This window comes from Chrysoperla carnea, chromosome 3, assembly GCF_905475395.1.
Source record: "Chrysoperla carnea chromosome 3, inChrCarn1.1, whole genome shotgun sequence".
NCBI classification, from domain to species: Eukaryota; Metazoa; Arthropoda; class Insecta; order Neuroptera; family Chrysopidae; genus Chrysoperla; species Chrysoperla carnea.
The window spans coordinates 5,033,869-5,054,466 of record NC_058339.1 but is presented as its reverse complement, the minus strand read 5'-3'; the positions used below and the strand labels follow the sequence as shown (position 1 = coordinate 5,054,466).

At 29.7% G+C, this 20,598-nt stretch overlaps 1 protein-coding gene across 1 annotated transcript; it reads right to left on the bottom strand.

Annotated features, from left to right (window-relative positions):
• Nucleotides 1-4,599: 4,599 nt before the first annotated feature.
• Nucleotides 4,600-14,257, bottom strand: LOC123294993 (heparan sulfate glucosamine 3-O-sulfotransferase 1). Its single transcript, XM_044876182.1, has 5 exons — nucleotides 14,169-14,257; nucleotides 8,652-8,908; nucleotides 8,179-8,450; nucleotides 5,116-5,265; nucleotides 4,600-5,028 (listed from the first exon to the last, which is right to left on the bottom strand). Exons 1-5 carry the CDS (start codon nucleotides 14,255-14,257, stop codon nucleotides 4,600-4,602), a joined length of 1,197 nt encoding a protein of 398 aa, XP_044732117.1.
• Nucleotides 14,258-20,598: the final 6,341 nt, after the last annotated feature.

Below are 20,598 nucleotides of genomic sequence, written 5' to 3'. Positions count from 1 at the left end.
CGATTGAATGTTGTTCCAGATTTTCGAGATATAAAGAAAAAACCACATGGAATTTAAAAGAAACCTTAGTAACATTGACATTATAGCCAACGTTGATATATATTTGTCTATAAAATTATTTTCATGAGTGGAGAAAGCGTGGCCATGGCAACAGTCGGTCTAATTCGCCGCTTAAGATGTTTCACATAAAAATTTTCGTATTTATAGCTGTTTTTGCTCGTTAAAGAGCTCTTCAACATCGAAATAAGTTCTAGTATGAAGTTTCATGCTCATCGGCCAATAATTTGACCTGGACTATCCAAACATCCATAAATAAACAGATGGGATTGAAATTTATTTAAAAAGCTCAGTATCTAAAGAGTTAATGAGTCAATGAATCAAACGCCTACAAATTAAATGATCCAATGACGTCAATAAAATAATTTATAATATTATATTTAATATTTTTATAACAAATTAAGTTTTACTATCTTTTTTTTCAGTGATCAAAATATTGATTTGCAATAAATAAATAATAATAAAAGTAAACAAAACAACGAAAAAGATGAGAAAATTCCTCAATATTGGTGAAAGCGTTGTTGAAATATACAAAAAAAAAATTAGTTAAAAACGTAGGAGGGTAACTGATAACTAGAGGTTCACTAGCATTAAAATATAAGAATTTTTAAACCGTGGATTATAGCCGATAAACAAAAAATATGTCAAATTTTCGGGCAAGTTCGTGTACTTTCGTTAGTTTAATATAAGCCGTAAGCGTTTTGATTTTCTAATTATTTTAATACCGACTTTATATTAAACATACGAAAGTACACGATTATGCCCGCAAATTTTCGAAGTTAATCATTTTTTGTTTACACCTTTACTCTCACGAAGAAAAAAATTTACACAATTTCTGAAAGACTTAGATAGGTTGAAAAATCTGAAAAATTCATAATTCGAAAATAGTGTTTTAAATCGAGCGTGAGTAAAATGCTCATACTGCAAATGCTGACTGGGATTAAAAAAAATTCTAGACATATGACGTGCCAATATTCTTAAAAGGATTCAATTTTTTCATCGAATGTATGGAAGTTTCGTAACGGAATCCTAAACTATATATAGAAATATTTATTTCTATCCAAACAGTACCACTTTAGATACTGTCGTCCATACATACCACATAAAACCCATAAAAATATACCACGCATAATAATAAATTACGTATCATTTTTTCCACCCGCATGCCATTTCATATACGTAGATGTCTGTAACCACTGCTGCAGATTAAAAGGTGTTACAAAATTAAGTATCTTTTTTTCCTATCGCATCATTTTTGTGAATGAGTTAGATACAGTACCGGGGCATTGTGGTACTCCAGGGCAATGTGAATCGCGAAAACTTGCTAGAAATGACACAAGCATCAATAGGTATCCGAGAGTTTTTTTTGTGACCTGCAAGCTGCTTCTGAATGATTTTGTCATAAAAAAGGCTTAGATGGAGAAAAGAACACACTAGCGGTACTACAGGAGAAAGATATGGTCTGAGTACAAGCGTAGGCGTTCCGAATCTATTATATCGCTTCAGAAAGCCCCTATAAGCTAAATTGTTGCGGCTATTACAGGACACTAAGAAACTATCTTCTCTGTTACTTTCCAGCTCTTGCCATGAGGACATGGACTCCTTTCTTTGATGACCTCTTCGTCTTTAAGTCCGTTGACGTCCAAGTACTCCTGCTGCCCTTAAAAATTTCTAAATGGTTCATAGGGTAGTATTCGAGGATGTATCAACCCTTTATCGGTATCACAGCGAACCCTTTGTCCTAAATGTGTCTCACACCAAGCCAGCCACTTTGAAAACACAGTCGAGATATCATTCATATTTTAAAGTATGATTAAATGTATATGACACTTAATTTTGAGACACTCTTTATCAACAATATGGATATGGAGCTGTTATTTTTTTACGGTTGTCAATATGTGTGGGTTATTTCTCTTGTTGTTTTTTTGTAATTTTTTTTTGACAACATTATATCAACAAACAAATGAAAATATTTTTATTGAAAATAAAACATAAATAATATTTTTGTATAAATATTATATATATTTGGATGGAATATAGCAGAAGTTTATACTACAGTCATCCTAGGTCTGTAGTTCATAAAACCGCAAACAAAGAAATTGAAGTGAACCACTAGCTTTTTGCTAGAGCTTGGGGGAATACGTTTCTTATAAGTGTCAAATAAACCGTGGCTTAGTTGAGAAAATGTTTCTATTTGTTAGTAAACAATGAATTATTAATTAAATGAAACGGTCAATCAAATTTCATTTACAAAGTTAATAAATAGACAACTTGCATTACGTATATGTTATACATGCATAACAGTTTTTCGATTATTTGTCAGCCAATCGTGGAAAACACATCTAATACCTTTACACGTAATATAATTTGTCTATTTATTAATTTATTAAATAAACTATTACTAGGATCATTTCATTGAATTAAAAATTTATTGTTAATTAACAAATATAAAAATTTCCGCAAATAATTCGTGGTTTACGAATGTCATTTAACACCTAACAAATACATTCTACCAGGTTTTAGCGAAAATTTAGCGATCTATTTCATTTTTCTTAAACTGTTATATCTTTGACTGTACTATGGGTAGAATTCAAATAAAAAAAGTAAACTTCAAAAAGTCAAAACGAAAACTAAGTCGAAAGTCAAAGCTTGATAATATCGACTTGCCATACGTTTATAGTTTCATGAAATTAAGCTAATTATCTATTTTATTTGAAACAAAAGAAAAAGTTGTTGTCGATAAACTTGGCTGAATTTTTGGTTATATAAAACAAAAAATTCAATTGAAAATGAATATTTTCAAATAGGTTTGTTTAAAAATATTTAAATTTTATGGTCACCTGTTTTTTACTGTTGGATTTTATTTGATAGTGAAATTTTATATTTAATCAAATTATACTGAAAAATAAAAAATAAAAATATATCTGTACATTTTTTTTAATTAAATCAACTTTTTTTTTGTACATTTAAAAAAATGCTTCAAAAAAAGTGAAAAGTTTGAAAAACAACAAAATTTTGTAGTTTTATCACCATCAGAAATACTAAAACCAAATAAGTCATAAGTTTATATTTTTCGATTGCGTGTTTTGGCCGGTATTTAAAAAAAAAAAAGAAGTATTTTTAGTAGTTTTTCTCATGTTTACGTAAAACTCTCGTAATATAATATCGAAAAATGAAAAAACATGAATACCATGATACACAATATATGTGTATTTTTATGTACATAATGCAAGAAAATTTTTTTATTGGTACAGATATCATTTTGGTTGGTTTGAGGAATTTCCCTTTTGTTTTTCGTAAATATAATGTAGCGTGAAAAAAATCTATATGAGTCAGAGTTAGAAATGAATCATTTTCCGCCTACGCAACACATTCCATTGGTCATTTTCTATTGCAGAAGAAAGAAATTATTAAAAATTCTTAGTTGAAAAATTATTAAATAAATAAAAATATATAAAAAATGTTTACGATAAGCAGTTATATTTATTTAGATAGAAAAACACACGCTATCATTAATTTTCCATGACAAAATCGTTTCGATTATTGTATTTGGTTATTAACTTCTTGATTGATACAACATTGAATCAATATTTTACGAAAAATCGAAAGATCTGTGAAAATCCTTTTGTTTATGGATACACTCCCAATGAAATAATTTTTAAATTTTAATTAATAAGGGACCCACTATTAAAGGGTCAGGACAGTAAGTAAATCATAATTCAATAAAATATTTTGATTTTTGGTCTAGCCAATTTATGACACACTTTAATCTCTGAAATGGAAATCAGAACTGACAGTCGGGAAACTTAATCGCTTGTACAAGTAGGCAGTAGACAGATTGGATTACGCATTTATTTGAACCATATTGTTTTGAATGCTCGTAATAAAATGAAATAATAATAATTTATTCTCTGAACGACTAAAATTAAGTTCATTATTTGACATTAACGATTTTAACTTAAAAAAAGAAAATTAATGTTAGTGTGAGACATGAAGCACCAAAAAATTAATAATTCAAAATTTTCTTATTGCTTTCTAATTATAATCAAATTTAATACTAATGTTTTTCATTTTTATACTTCCTTGAATTCCCTTGTTTGACATTTTAATTGTCTTGTAAAATAAATTATTTGATTTGTTTAAAATTTATTAAAAGTCAAAAGTTTTGTAATAAGTGAGCATGAAAATACCAATCTAGGGGGTTTTGGGGTTGCTTATTTCGAATTTGGCCATTTAAAAAGTGAAAATTGAATTTGATTCGGTAACTAGTATAGAATCACTTAATTAACGCGTTCATTGTCTCAATTTGTAAGAGGAATGGTTGCTGACGGAATCTAAATCAGTATACTTTTTCTTACCATGTGTCGGACTCTTAAGGCGCATCATGTAGCAGCAAATTTTTAATATAAATGATGACTTCTTTTTTTTATACAGGAATAAAAGTTGTACAACAATTATTTAAAAATGTTTTACAACTTTTATTCAAAATTTTTTCTAACATATAAAATGGATATAAAAATATATAAATAAATAACAAAAAATTTATTCCTCTGGCCAACCAAAATCTTCACCAACAAGCTCATAAAATTTCTGATTATGTTCACTAAAAAATCGTCTCAATTTCGATATCACATATGGATCAACACGCGGATGACGGCGTCCTTTTGTTTCACGTAAACATTTATCCGCCGTATCGTTGCGTAAACAAAAGAAACCTTTTGTCTCATTAAAATAAAAGTTATGTTTACCTATACGTGGTTCAATACCTAAAAAATGTTCAATACGCTGTAATTGTGGTACAGGGTCTTCAATTAACATATCACCATTTACAATTAATATTTGTTCTCGGGGAAATACTTCCAACCAGCGATGCATGAACGTATGATACATTGAGATGGCCAGCGGTTTATACGCTTCATTGACCGTGCCATCTGGTAACAGAGCTAATTGTTCAAAGCTCTTCTGTTGTTGCTGTTGTTGTTGTTGTTGTAGAGATGTGGCAGCGGATGATGATGCGGTTCCCGATGCAGTTGTTGATATGGATGTACTACCAAGGGCTGGTATTGGTGGTAAAAGTGATGGCGGAGATGCAGTTGCAGCAGCGTGACTACGTAATTGTGTGTAATCAGATATTGCACGCGTAACTGGCTCACGTACAATTAATAGTAGTTTTACGCTCGCATTCATTGCACGGATACGTTCGGGTACCTGAAACAATTGTTTCAATCAATTCGAGAAATAAAATATTATCAGTAGTTGAGTAAATCAACCGGATTTTTATGATCGATTCGGAAAATTTTAGAAGAAGACGAAGGCATCTATGGAAACAATAAGCTTCTCTCGTTGTAAAAGAACAGAGAAACGAAGTTTTCCGTTTCTGGAAGATTCGCACGAAATTCTGCATTGAATATCTATGCTTCTATTGACCGAATTGAGGCGATTAAAAAAAAGAATTGTTTGTACATTTTCTGAAAAAATTGAAATCCTTGAAATCATTGGCATTTCTGTTGGGTTGGAATTTATAAACTCATCTTCCACACGTTAGTTCATCATATCAATGCCCATGGTACTTCAGTAGTTTCAGTTAGTGATACTTACTAGACTGAAAATATTACCGACAGTTGATGGGCCACAAACGACATGTTTTTATCAAAAAAAATCTAATCGAAATTGTAATTTAATTGAAAAGTAATTCGTCGATATACGATTTTTTGAATTCAATTTTATTGTTTATTTCATTGCAGCTATTATTGACTTCAAAATATAACAAAATAAATGAAATTATTTCTGTTTTTTTTAAAGTTTTCTGCTACTATTAGAAAAGTATATATTTTCGTTTAGGAACATTTTATTTTTCCATTAACACTTGTACACGGTATTACTCCAATACACGGAGAATTAGTTTTCTGAATTTTACCATGGCATTAGTTGTAACTATATTACCATCCATAATGGTAGGGTCAAATACTATGAGATTTACTGACTTGTCTCTTAAGTTGACTTTGTATAAATATTTATTATCTATGGATAGGTAAACATAGGAAGCTGTAGTCTTTGGATTTAAAGTTAAAAGGATCCCAATATTCGATACGAAAGTGAATTTCTGTGAAATTTTTTCAAATCCCTCACAAAATGTTCTTCGGATATCTTTGATCAAAAGCTACTAGCGATCAAAGCTACACATACAGGATAGCCATATTGCCTGTGACTCGAAAACTACTCTTTAAAAAATTTTCTGGCGTGAGAGCTTTTGATCAGAACGATCTGAAGAACATTTTGTAGGTGGCTTGAAAAAGGTTCACAGAATTTTGTTGCAGTGGTACAAAAAATTCTCCGTGTAAAAAAGAGGACAAGTAACAATGACGACAAACAATTGATATAGAATTCAATGTAGAATGTCCTTTTAAAAACATTTAAACATAACTTTCTTTAGTCTTGATAAAAGTTTTCAGAGAAGAATTATATTAAGTAAGAGTTTTTTGTTCTTGTTATTGTACCTCTATTAGATAAAAGCCATCTGATAAATAATAAGTGTAACACCAAAGATACATTAAAAGTTTTCTTCAAAATTTTGTACAATTCTTTATCATCGATCACAAATTGTTCATAGTTTTTATATGTTTAAATCGAAAGAGTCTACAACTAGAACGAATCTAGAAGTATTTATTCAATATCCTAGTGGACTAAGAGATAAAGACGTGTTCTGCTCGTGATCTGTAGTCTTCCCAATGTTGTTATCGTTATGTAAAGAGAGCGTGGGGGCATTTTTCCATAATCTGTGAGATCTCTGACTTAACTAAATATAATTTTAAACAAGTGAAAACAAACAATTGACTGAGTTAATTGTTGAAATACCATGCATAGTCAGTGTTCATTTCTTTATCACATTACACATACAAACATGTGACACATACATAACTGATAATCAAGTATAGTACATATTATAAAATTTCCGCCTAATTGGCGCCCTCACGTGTAAACAGTGATCTTTACGAAAAAATGTTTCAAACAAAAGTTGTTTAATTTTTGATAAGGAACATTTTTTACATTTAAACTTTTGGGCTATCTCTAACGGTTTACAAGATGGGTCCTACGGACCCAAGACCCAATTGACCTATGATGCTCATTTACGAACTTGACCTCACTTTTTACGTCCTGAGTACGCTGTAAAAATTTCAGCTCGATATCTTTTTTCGTTTTTGAGTTATCGTGTCCACAGACGGACGGACGGACGGATAACCGGAAATGGACTAATTAGGTGATTTTATGAACACCTATGACAAAATTTTTTTCTAGCATATTTATTTTTAAGCGTTACAAACTTGGGACTAAACTTAATATACTATGTATATTTCATATATGCATGGTATAAAAACTTTAAAATTGTTCGTTTTATTGGACTTTACTTTATATTATGTATATAACAAACAATCCCTTAGTTTAAGGGATTCAACTTGTATTTAAAATAACTAAAAATAAAAATTATTTTCATAGGTATGAATGTTGTTGGTTGGTATATAAACAATTTATAAAGTCTTAAAGTCTCTCAAACACAACTTTTTTTTATATACATTTGTGTTAGCATATATTTGAGTGTCGAGTTTGTATTTGAACGAATAATAATTTTATATTATTCCGTTTAAAGTTTTACGTGAGAGAGAATATAACGTAAAAAATAAATAAGACGATGGTATGATATTTTACATTTTGATTATATAATAATAAACTTGTAAAAAAGTTTTTTAAACGAATTCCAAGAATGTTGGATTAGTGTATGAATTTGCAATCATTAAAGGTTCCATAACGAATATAAAACAAGCTAAAATTAACGAACATATTTCAAAATCGTTAAAAATTTATCCCGATTTCAGTTAGTAACAGAATAATTTAGGCATCTTTGGACTAAATTGTATTTATATACAGAGTATTCCAAAAGAATGCGACCTTTGAAATTGATATCCAAAGACGTACACCCGTGATCATACGTGACTTTTCAGACAACATTTATACTACCAAAATAAAGGTTTGTGCAAATATTCAGCTTATTTCGGTAGATTCCGAGATTGACCACTCTTCACACTACAAAAATAAAAAAAAACTTTGTACCAAATGTATACTTACCTCAGGTGTAACAAAATAACTTGGACTTTTCTCAATAGTGATTTGTCCACGAAATGAATGTGGCATTTTTTTACGATACCACTCCAAACCTTTACGATAATTATCATCACGATCAAAAAAATGTACTTCACCGGCAGCTTTTTGTATCATAGGATGTAGATATAACATTTCAAGCAGCGCTCGTGTACCACACTTGCGTACACCGATTATAATCGCTTGTGGTAAACGACGTGATGTTCGTGGAAAATGTACACGAACGATACCATCTCGTGCTTTATTTGGAGAAATGCTATTATCATCGAGATCATCATCCTGGTTGTCTGCCGACGATGATGGATTTCGCTCATCATCACCTATGACTACCACATTGCTATTTTGCAATATTACAGTTCCATCGGCTGCAACGATTGCATTGTTATTATCGATAAAATTATCATCACTCTGTTGTTTTTGTGATGAAGATGATGAAGAACGTTGACGTGAATCTGCTATCGATGCAGATGCTATAAATCGTGTATACTGTTGGTGTTGTTCCGCTTCTTGTGTACCAACAGCTACAGTTTGTAAACTATATACAGCACTGTCGTATAATACATGAAATGTAACAAATAACGATAGAAGCATTACAGTGAGTAACGCTGCAGCCATTTTAGGTCGTGATACACCAACTACAAGTACACAATCCGAGGTGTCAGTTTCAACTGTTTTCATTGCTGCCCGTGGTAGCCATCTGAAAATAAAAGAAAAATCATGTTATCCATAACTTTTTATAAAAAGGTTCATGCAAGTTTAACAACGACAAATAAGGGTTAAATGATCAGCTCCTCAATTATTTTCTGATAGACATACCGTGTACGGTATTGGTTACGCTTTAACCAACTGAGCTACTAGGGTTGACTACATGTCTGTAAAATAATCATAATTTGTTGTTTATTCGCAATAGACAAATTTTGCTTCTTGAATGAAATTCAAATCAATATATGTTTACGTCTCTAAAAGAGTCTATCTATATATTACATAAATAATTTTGTGGATTTTAGAATAAAATAATTGATTATACAGCGATATTTCCAACTGAATTCATCTTCATCAATTTCAACGTATTTTATACAACTCTATCTCAAAATAGTACGATAAAAATGTAACAAAAAAGAGTTAATCAAGGGAAATAAAATAAGCCGCTTATTTTTCTTAAAGCTAGTGGAATGTGTTTCTTAGAAATTATTGTAAGAACCAAACTGTATTATAATGAATCAAAGAAAATGTCAACAATAATTGTCTTACGGGATCATACTATTACGATATGCGTTATTCCAGGTTTTAAACTATATCTGTGTTCCAAATTTCATCCAAATCCATTCAGTAGTTTTTGCGTGAAAGAACAACAAATATCCATACATCCTCACACACTTTCGTATTTATAATATACTTGCTGCACCCCGCAGAATTACCCTCGATTAAAAGAGAGTGGTGTAACCAGCGATTAAAAGAGATTTTGCGAGTTTCTATCGTAACTGTGTAAATTAATGAAGCCTTAAAAAATAGCCTATGTTAAAGTAGTGGTTTTCCAGACTATAATCTATCTCTGCGCCAAATTTAAAGATGGCGTGATGAAATGTCATAGATTAAATTTAATTTTTTTAAATATATCCTTATAAATCATAGCTTATGTGTTATTCTGATGTATGAGCTATATTATTGTTAAACAAACAAACAAACATCCTTACTTTCACATTTTTAATATATAGAGATAGTAATATCGGATATGAGATTAACAAACAGAAAAATTTTGGCAACAAACTCATGGTTTGCAAACGATATTTGACATTTAAGAAACACATTCCACCAGGTTTTAGAAAAAATTAAGTGGTTTATTTGGTTTTTCTTAATCTGTTACATCTTTGACTGTACTAAAGAAAAATAACACAATACAGAGATGGTTTATTTTATTGGTATATGTATTATAACAGACAGCATACGTTTAGAACCGCCTACGTTCGAAGTTCGATTCGTGTTTCTCATATTTCTCTGCTCATTACTCAACACATATTTTGATCCTTATACATGCGTGAATACACATATTTAAATGTTACTGTTTATTTGTGAAACGAAATCACATTCGCATTTCATTATTAGCTTTATTTAAATTTTTTCTTAATTTGTTTTATAATAAATTGTAATTATTATCTTATTTATTAAAATTATTCATAGGAGGGAGATTGCGTAAATTGCGAAGCATTGCAATGGAAGGTTGAGGAAAAAATGTATTAAAATGACGTATTGTCTAAATAAAGTATTGCATAATGCAAGGTATTGTGTGCATTGCATATTCACAATACATCGAAGTTTGATAAAGAACAGTTTGATGATGGGAACCGATCCATTCTTTTTACCCACCTTCAAGTTTTCTCTCACTATTCTCTACGAATAATATGTACGATGTAGATAGTTTTTATTTACTTGTTACGAAAAATGATTTTTGTTGAGTTTTCCTTAGTAATTTGCGATCAGAATATTAATAAGTTTTGTGTAAGAAATTACAAAGAACGTAAAAGAGAATTGTCTGTCTGTAAAATAACAATTTTTATTTAGTATGAAAAAAGGTCAAGATTACTATTCAGCAGTGGCGTATTTAGGCTTTTCTTATGCTTTCACACAATAACTACTCAATGGATTTGAACGAAACTTGATATTAATTTACCTAATACATAATCATATAGCTTAAAAAAAAAAAAAATTGGAAAGCAGCAAGCATTAATTTTAGTTTCAGTGATAAATTATTATTAATATTATTGACGTGAAATACTACGAATTTCAATCACTAATAACTCGGAAAGTATTGAATTTTCGAAATATGCTTCTCAAACACTTTTTGCTTATCACTCTTTCGATGTCCAATAATTTTCAACATATATTTTACCACCCCTTAGAAGGGGTATGTTAGTTTAATATTTCAAATCGGTATTCCTGTAAATAACGAAAATATGAGGGTGTCTTCATCTTAAATGCGACACACTGTATATTGTAAATATACAGAAAACCTCGATGATTGACAGTTCTTATATGTTTTGCCTGAGGTTATATAATGTTCCAGAGTTTTTCTGCTGTTTCTTACAACGCATATAACGCAAACATCAAACAACGCAAAAACATATGTATTGGTAATCATTTGATTAAAGTTTTACACATAACGAATATTTATCACATATATTCGATCATTATACACATCTATCAATATCGAGAAAACTGTACCGTGTCAGAAAACTTCAACATTTGTGTCCATAGAAATATATATTGGGTGTATCAGAATAAATGGCACAATATTCAAGAAACTGATATGGTGTGCCAAAACAACGGAGACAATTCTCTTTCGAAATAAGGAAGGAACTTTGATAAAATTGTCCGTATTTTTATTAGAAACATTTATGTAACTCATAGTTTTGCTAAACTTACTTAGGTGGTAGCCGCTATAGGATTTGAACTTCTCTCGTGATTAGGTATAATTAGATATTTTTTTTTTATAATTGGAAAAAATTAAAAAGCACAGACTAAAATGATGACCTTCAAAGAATAATTCTATTTTTTTTAATTTATTTATAAGATACGCATATTGAATGGCGCAAAAAAATTTGACCCAGCTCTAATGGAACCTAATTGGTTTGCCCACTTTCTTTCAGAATAATCCCGATAAAAATAAAGTTCAAAAACTAAAAGAATCGCGCTTTTAAAAGTTTGAAAACATGCAAACATGTAAAATTAATCTTTCCGGACACATGTATATTATCCCAAAATGCATGTTTTGACATGCTCTATTGACCCCTGTTATATTGACGATTTATCCTGATACACCCGGTATAACAAGACATTATTTTTGAAAATTGAAAGAAAAAACAAGAATCAAAAGTATTCCTTAAATTTAGAAAGTTTTTCAATTTAAAAGAACTACTTTTCGTAGTATGATCTGGTATCGTATGGTATGGTAAGTTTCGGTTTATAATTTGGTTGTTCAATTCAAATTCATTGATTTTGTTGTATTTAGTTTTTACTTTGTTGTACTACTTTTTAACTTAACTGGCATATATTCAATAATAAATAATACGGGCTGACAATTTTCATACTGAACAAAAAAAAATTAGACTGTCCGGTTTTTCAACGTGATAATTCGGAGAATAGTAGTTAAAATACTTAAAAAATAAGGGTAAAAGAACACATTTTAATAAAAAAACAAAAAAAATTGAGACTAGTTGAAATCAAATCCGATCGAAACTTTGCGAGAAAACACTGTTTTCTCGTGATTTCAAAATGTATTTTATAGGTTTGTATGACTTTCAGGAAATTCGAGGTTTAAATTTTAGCGTTTCATGGATTCTTTTTGTAAAACTTAAAGTATTAATGACTAAAAGTGCTTTTTTTTTAAACTGCTCCTTTTTGATAGTATGTTTTTTACGGATGATAATGTGATATTGGTTTTTTCACAGCAAGAACATTTCACAGGGTTTCATGAAAAGATCTAAATACATTTCAATCTACGCATGTCATCGGAGAATATATTTTTCTTTTTTCGTATTTTGAATAAATTATTTAATAAGAAATCAGAATGAAAACATTCGATTTTTACTTTTAGTAGATTTAATTTTTTTTGTTTTTCATTTGCAGAGGATCCCTTAAGGGTACTAAAAACTTTTGTAGACAAATTAAATATTTTATTAAAAAAAGAAAAACTTCGTTGAAAAAATAAAAATAAATAAATACGAAGTACATATATAGGATATAAATAAGATAAAATTTTAAACGAAAAACTTTCGGCATTTTTTGATTGACTTGTCTATCACAGATGCGGCTATATCTTCCATTTCTGTAATGTATTTATATTGTCTTAGATTTTATATTTATTGTAGCTTTTTGGAAATACCATTTTTTATCGTAAGCGCTGCAAATAAAGAAGGGACAAACTTTAATTGTACTAAAAATAGAAAAAAAAATTATATGAGTCACCCATACACGATTATTCGTAAAAGCTTCCACTCATTCTTGGTATTTTAAATTGAGCGCCATAAGCTTTTAAAAATAGTCGTGTATGAGTGACTTATTTCTACTTTTTACTACGCCAGTCAGTTACCGGGTGTGTTCGTCACGATCAAATCTTGAATATGCAAATAAAAGAACTCTCGAATCTAAATCTCACTGGATTATTTTTTTGTAGTGAATAACCTTAACAACACAGAGTAACCTTATTACATTTTGCCGATTTTGTTTAAAGTTATAGAGAAAAGTTGATTTTAGATGATTTGAATTTATTATTTTAAAATTGAATTGTACAACACACGAAAGTTTAAATTATTTTTACTTTTTTGAATTAGTTAGAAATTATCAGCGAGCAATACAACTTTTAATAAATTAAATTTATTAAACAATAAGACGCAGACGTAACCAAAATTAACTGACGTAAGATAATTTTTTTGTGCTGAATGGTAAAGATTATTCAATTTTATTCGTTTAAAAAAAATAATTATATTCATTTTCTTTTATAGCTTTGACACATTTTTAAGCAGAAACGATTAAAACTTTGTGCTTTGTGTGTGTTGGGCCTTCGAATTTGTTCTACATGGAATTTATTCACAGTAAATAAAATTATTTTTGGAGCACAAAAAAAGTGGTTCGAAGTTTTGGGGACGTATTGTTTAGCTGTTATAATAGCTGTATATCCGTGAAAAATGCTCTCTCATCGAAATTTAAAGCATTTTGAAGCATTAAGATTCTAATTTTAAAATCTGCATCAATAAACCGAGATAGTCGCCTTTCCACTATTTAGTCAATGTTTTTATTTATTATAGTTTAGTAGAGTTTTTAAATGCGACGTGGGCCTTTTTTTACTGAGAAGTTGTTTAAATAATGCTAAAAAAATTAAAATAATCTCCAATTTATTATTTCCTTTAATTATTATTTTCAGTAGGTATTATAGAATTAGAATAAAAAAAAGAAATACTTACAAAATATCTAAATGTAATGGATTTTGTGGACATTGGCGTCGTGCTTGTGAAGCGACGCGCATCATTTCTGTTGCACCTGTGGTAGCCATTTATAATAAGACGTTTAAATGTATATGCCAGCATTACATAATACTATAATATTTAATGATTACAAGTGTTATTTCTACCACTTTTTATCATTAATAATATCCGTACTGTAACCACCATTTATTTATTGTCTCCAACCCCCAGGTAGATGTGATGTTGGTACCGTAGCCGTAGAATACAACTGTAAATAAAAGAAATAATAAAATTATAACTAATTAGATCATAAATACAAACAAAGTAAGTATTCTTTTTATAATAAGCTGCTATTCAACTGTGCTGTATTTTTTTTTTCACTTCCGAATTTCTAAGTTTATGTACCACATTTTATTTTTAATTTTAATATCTAGATTACAAGATAAAACAGGATAATTAATTATTTTTTTGTCAGGACGTCTTAGACGGATCAGTTTTGTCGAAAAAAGTGTAAAATTTTTTTGTACCTCGACCTATAGGGCCAATTTTTTTAAAAAAATGCACGGGAAGGTCCATATATCAAAATCTACATCTAACAGTGTGCCGTTAGAAAGTTTGGCCATTGCTATGGGCCAAATATTAGAATCCATTTCTGAGGTGATTTTTGAAAATTTTAAAACCCCTCCTCCTGGGGTTTTTGGGGTCACTGAACACAATCCCGAAGTTAGAATTTGGATATCCTCCCCCTCTTTGGGTTATTCATCTCCCGCAAAACAGCAACATTCTGTAAATATTCAACAAATTGGACAAAAAAAGTTCACTCAGAGGTTTTTGGGCCCGATGATCGCGATAATTTTGTTGTTATACGACGCATATAGTAAACTTTAATGAATATATTGTGTCGTAAACATTATATAACAAAAGTTTTTAACCACGTAACATGTGTACATTATAAATAATAATATCTATAATCTATATAAAAATGCTATGTTCGTTTGTGTATTGTTTGAATGTTCGAATATATTTAAATATATCCAAGTCTGGTAATAAATAAAAGAGTATGATGTGTACATTAAAAAACTGTAAGTTAGGTGAAAATTAATTCAGCTGTTTAAAAGTTTTTAACTCTTTTATCATGGGTTTATCCAAGTTCATAAAATTTACTAGATACTTCTCCCACTAGCCGTGGCAGAGTACAGCTAGTAATAATAATAATAATAATAACACTATACTTTAAATTATTAGTACAACACACAATAAAAATATTTATTATACCATAGATGCCCACAGGTATAAAATATACATTCTACGATGTCGAATAAAGTGACCTAATAACTCACGTAATGAGAAGCACAGGTATAATTAAAACCTATAAATGAGTATCATAAATTTAATTAGAAGAAAGGAGTTAGTACATGTATACATGAATTAAAGACGCGAATTCTGAAGCCAAGAGCTGAAGTGAGGCTGGAGGCTGACTTGATTAGCAAAGGATTCAATCTCGACCCGTGCGAAATTCCGCATTGCGGTACCCGTGGCTAAAAATAAGCAAAAGAAATAATATATAAGTGATACAAAAATTTACTTTCTTTTCAAGTCATTTGCCTAGCTGTTTGATTGAATTGCTGAATATATTCAGGCCGCAAGTTGAACGGCACCATTAAGTAAACTAAAAGGCTAATTAAGTTGGCTGCGACATATACATGGTATAAAATATGTAAATTATAGCGAATAGAACAGAGATTGCTATAAGTGCTGTGTACCCTCGTAACGGCCCTGATATTACGAATATTGAGGATTTTTGACTCTTGATGTATTTTGAATAAACGAAAATCATAATTAAAACTCTCCGAAATCAAACTTCGTTAAACCCAGAAGAAATATGAAAATAAATAAATAATAAATCAACAAAAATATTATAAATGAAAAAAAAAAACAATTATTTCTAGTTGATTTTACTCGAACATATTAGTTGGAAAGATATTCGAGAATAATTTCCCATATAGAGTAATTAATGTTTTACTAATAAAATCGATTAGAATTACAAATCTATATTTATGCGATGATGATGGTGGAGGTATTGAAGAGAGTTATAGTTATACCAGGCCAATATAATGATATACACAGTGTTCAATTAAAATTTAACAAATTCATGTAATCCATATAACAATCATCTTTGTACCTATTCGCACAGTGCATGAGTTTTATTTCACGCGTTTACATGGTTACAATGTACTACTTTCTTAATATAATTGTATAGATGGGCATATATGTCTATGAAGTGTTTATTAATTTGTTTTAACAAGTTTAAATAAGTAATTATATTAATTTATACTTAACAAATATTATTATCTTATTTTCCCAATTTTTAATTAATTGATATTATACCCTGTATATATGAAATTTAATTTCAAAGTATACTAATTTTAGTCCCAAGTTTGTAACACTTAGAAATATTAATGATACAGTTGTTCGTCCGTCTGCCCGTGTCTTCGTCCGTAAATACGATAACTCAAAAACGAAAATAGTTATAAAGCTGGAATTTTCAATAATTTAAAAAAATTTATTATATTATTTACATGTTGAAAATTACTCATAACAGCCTTCTCTATCGCCAAAATTATCCACTGGAAGCGTTGCTGTCGAACTGATTCTCTCTACTATGACTACGCACGGTGTCAATATCCCACACATATAACATTGACACATTATTTATTGTTGACAACACTATGTTTACAAGTCAAACCATGTGATACGGTTTTAGTATTATATATTCATCGTAAACTAAACAACCGCAGTATGTTAAATACGCATCAAACGTTTCCGGTATACATACATATATACAGGGTGTTCTGTTATTGATAACAGAAAATTATACCTGTAAATTAAGGTTATAGAAATGATTTCCTGCTTTTTAGTTCAGCTAGTTACAAAAGCGTGTTTTTTATTAATTTATTTAACTCTTATTTCTTTTTCAATTAAACATAATTTTAAAAAATATAAAAAAAATTTCCGTTATTATATTACTGTAGCATCCTGTAAACATATTGACTATATCCGATGTATAAAATCAAATATCATCTATCTTTGTTCGATTCGTTTTCTAGAAAATGTTACGAACATCGTTACTATTAGGTAGCACATAAGTTATAGTAAATCCAATTACTTTTACTAATAACAATTCTTAATCCTTTTCTAAGTGATTTGATTAATTTTTGTACCCTTATTTAAAAAGGTGTACATTTATTTAAAATTAATTTATCTGAGATTGATTGGAAAACTTCAATCAATTTATATTTTATTTTCATTATTTTCTTTAAAAATTTTAATAAAAAAATACTTTTCAATACTTAATACAAGCTTTTATTGTATTAAAAAAAAGAAAATTATTTTATCTACGAGTCACTCATACCTGACTATTCGTAAAAGCTTGAGGCGCTCGGTGTTCAGACTTCAAATAGCTAGGTGTTTAGGTAACAAGATCATCAAGTAACCATAGAAAAGATAATTCAAATGCAGAAAAACACTAAATAAACCAGTTTTGAAGTGTTTTGATTTCCTGTATTTTGGTTTTGGCCCGAAAAATGTAGACGCAGGCTAGACTAACATGCTTATATACATTATTTAGATACAAAGATATTATGCAACGAATGATGGGCGAGTTAAAGGACTTTTAATTAAATTTTCTTTATGTATCCTGCAATAAGTTTATAATATCCTATTTGAATATTAAATTTTAATATTGAACACAAGTTGATTTGATTTTGTATTGAACATATCTCTAATATTCAATACAGAATGTAACAAGTATAAAACCGAAACAGGCATTCTAACAATTACATACATTTTCTGGCACTAATAAATGTTTGTGAAATGTAAAAACGGCGTTAAGTTTACAAGTGATCTATGATGATCAACTTTCTAATTGAAAGTAATATTATATCTCTTACCATTTAGGATCTGAATTAATTATTAAAGTAACCCCGTGAACAAGGGGCAATATGATGACAGAAAATGATGCCCCCCATCTGCAAATTTTGTTTTCACAATAATTAAAAATCGTCAAAATGTAACTTTTAAGTTTTTTCCGAAATTTTGCATATTTTTCAAATTTACCAGTTTAAGTATACCACCATTTTAATTACTGCACACTTCGAAAAAGTACCAGGGGTCGACTTGACACCTGAATCAAGAGTACCTTTTAACCATTTCCGAATAAAAATTATTTCGTTATAATTGTTGAATTGTGTATTTAAGAAGGAATCTAGAAAGTAATTTGTTATTCAACCTACTTTTTGTTGCACCTGGTATTATATATGTATTCTATGTAGAGTTTTCCAATTTTCGATATCTATTATAATATCTGTTGTGTGTTAATTCGAAAAGTTTTATGGATCCATACACAGATAATAAATAGTATTGCATATAAATTGTGTATTTAATCCTTTGATTTGTTTGTATGTTTTGAAAAGGACTAAATATACGGCAAATATTTATTTTTATAGCTCGTCGTGAGCTGTGAATGAAAAGAGCAATGAAACATACATAATATAAAACAACTAGCTCCATCCGTGCGGAATTACGCAATGCGGTATCCGCGGCCAAAATAGGCTACAGCAATAATATGGAAGTAATAATTTACTCCATATGTCTGTAATCAAATCCTTGCAAGTCAAATTTGATTCACTTCCCGGTTTCCGATTGAGCTGAAATTTTGCATGCACACCTAGTTTGGATGACAATGCATGGTAAGGTTGTGGCGTCCTGACTTTCCCATCGCTTCCTCCATATTTGATATGTATATACTTTTTTTTAGTCGTAAATTATAAATTTTAATAAAAATACTTTTTAGGAGACAACCCAAAGGAAGACCGAACTGATCTAATTTAAGTGGTGACTAAAAAACTTTATCAATATTCAAAGAAATAAAATAGTAAGTTATAAAAATTAGAATTTCTTTCAGATTTTTCTTCAACTTAAATAAATATTTAACTTTATAATAAGAAGTTATACACTCCTACAACTATAAAATAAAAATTTATGAAGATGCAAAAGTTTTTAAGTAAAATAAAACAGAATTATATAAATATTTGAACCAAATTGGAAGTATAAGAACAAATATTCTATTTTCTATTCTAAAACATTATTATGTGGGTGGTTTCAGATCTAGTCAGTTTTAAATTCAGTGGTCTAAGTATCATGTCAGACAAATAAGCATATTGTTGGCTGCATATCTTGTCTTTACACAAAATTCAAAATAAACAAAACTTAAGAATGATCGACAGTGTCAGCTTATTCTTATTTCTTATTCTTTTTATAGGTTAGGTTAGGTTAGAGTGGCTGTCCTGGAATGGGACACATTTAGACCATAGGATCCGTTGTTATACCGTAAAAGGGTTGGCCTATCCTCGGCCACTACTCTATGAACCATTTGGAGCTGTTTAAGAACAGCAGGAGGACTTTGACGTCGACTGACTTTAGGTTGGAGAGATCGTCAAATAGAGGCTGGCTCAAGTAAGCCCATCTCTTCATGACAAGAGCTGGGCAGTGACAGAGAAGATGAGACATTGTCTCCTTCTTTTCACCACTGTGACAGATCCTGCAGTAGTCGTGATACACTACCAGGCCTAAGCGTTCAGCATGCTTGCCGCCCAGCCAGTGTACTGTGATAGTGTATAAGAATAATTAAAAAATATATCCTAGTCTGGTACCAAAAGAAGGCACGATATAATATGTACATTAAAAAACTGTAAGTTATATGAAAATCATTTCATTCGTTTTAAAGTTCAAAACTCTTTTATCGGGGGTTTATCAAACTTCATAAAATTTACTAGACACTTCTCATCTATCTACATGCAATCATAGTGTCCCACAGCGAAGCGTGACAGGGTACAGCTAGCAGTATATATTTTTGAATCACAGACGTTTGTTTATATATAAAGCATTATGTCGAATTAATATGCCTAACTTTTTTTCTTTAATTTGATTTTAAATTGAAAATTTTAATAAAACATACATTATTTAATTTCTCTGTGTTATGTTTATATACATTTTGTATTAAAGATAGGCCTATTGAAATTTAATTAAAGATTCAATCATGCTATAAAAACTTTTATGAAACCATATAATGATTGTGGTCCACATACCATCCATGGTGTCTGTCCATTCTGTTACGTCCGTCCATTCAATTTATTAAATTACAAAGTATATATGTTATTTAATATAAAATAATAATTAGAACTATATGGTCTGGTATGGTATGGTTATTGCAAACAAAATTTAATTAGTAATATCCCGAATGATATTCTGTTTGTATTATATTTACTTCAGTTACATGTCGGTATATACATTTAAGGTAGTCAGTTGGGCGCAACACATATCCCCAAAGGTCCATTTATCAAGATCTACGGAATAAACATCAGTATTTGTA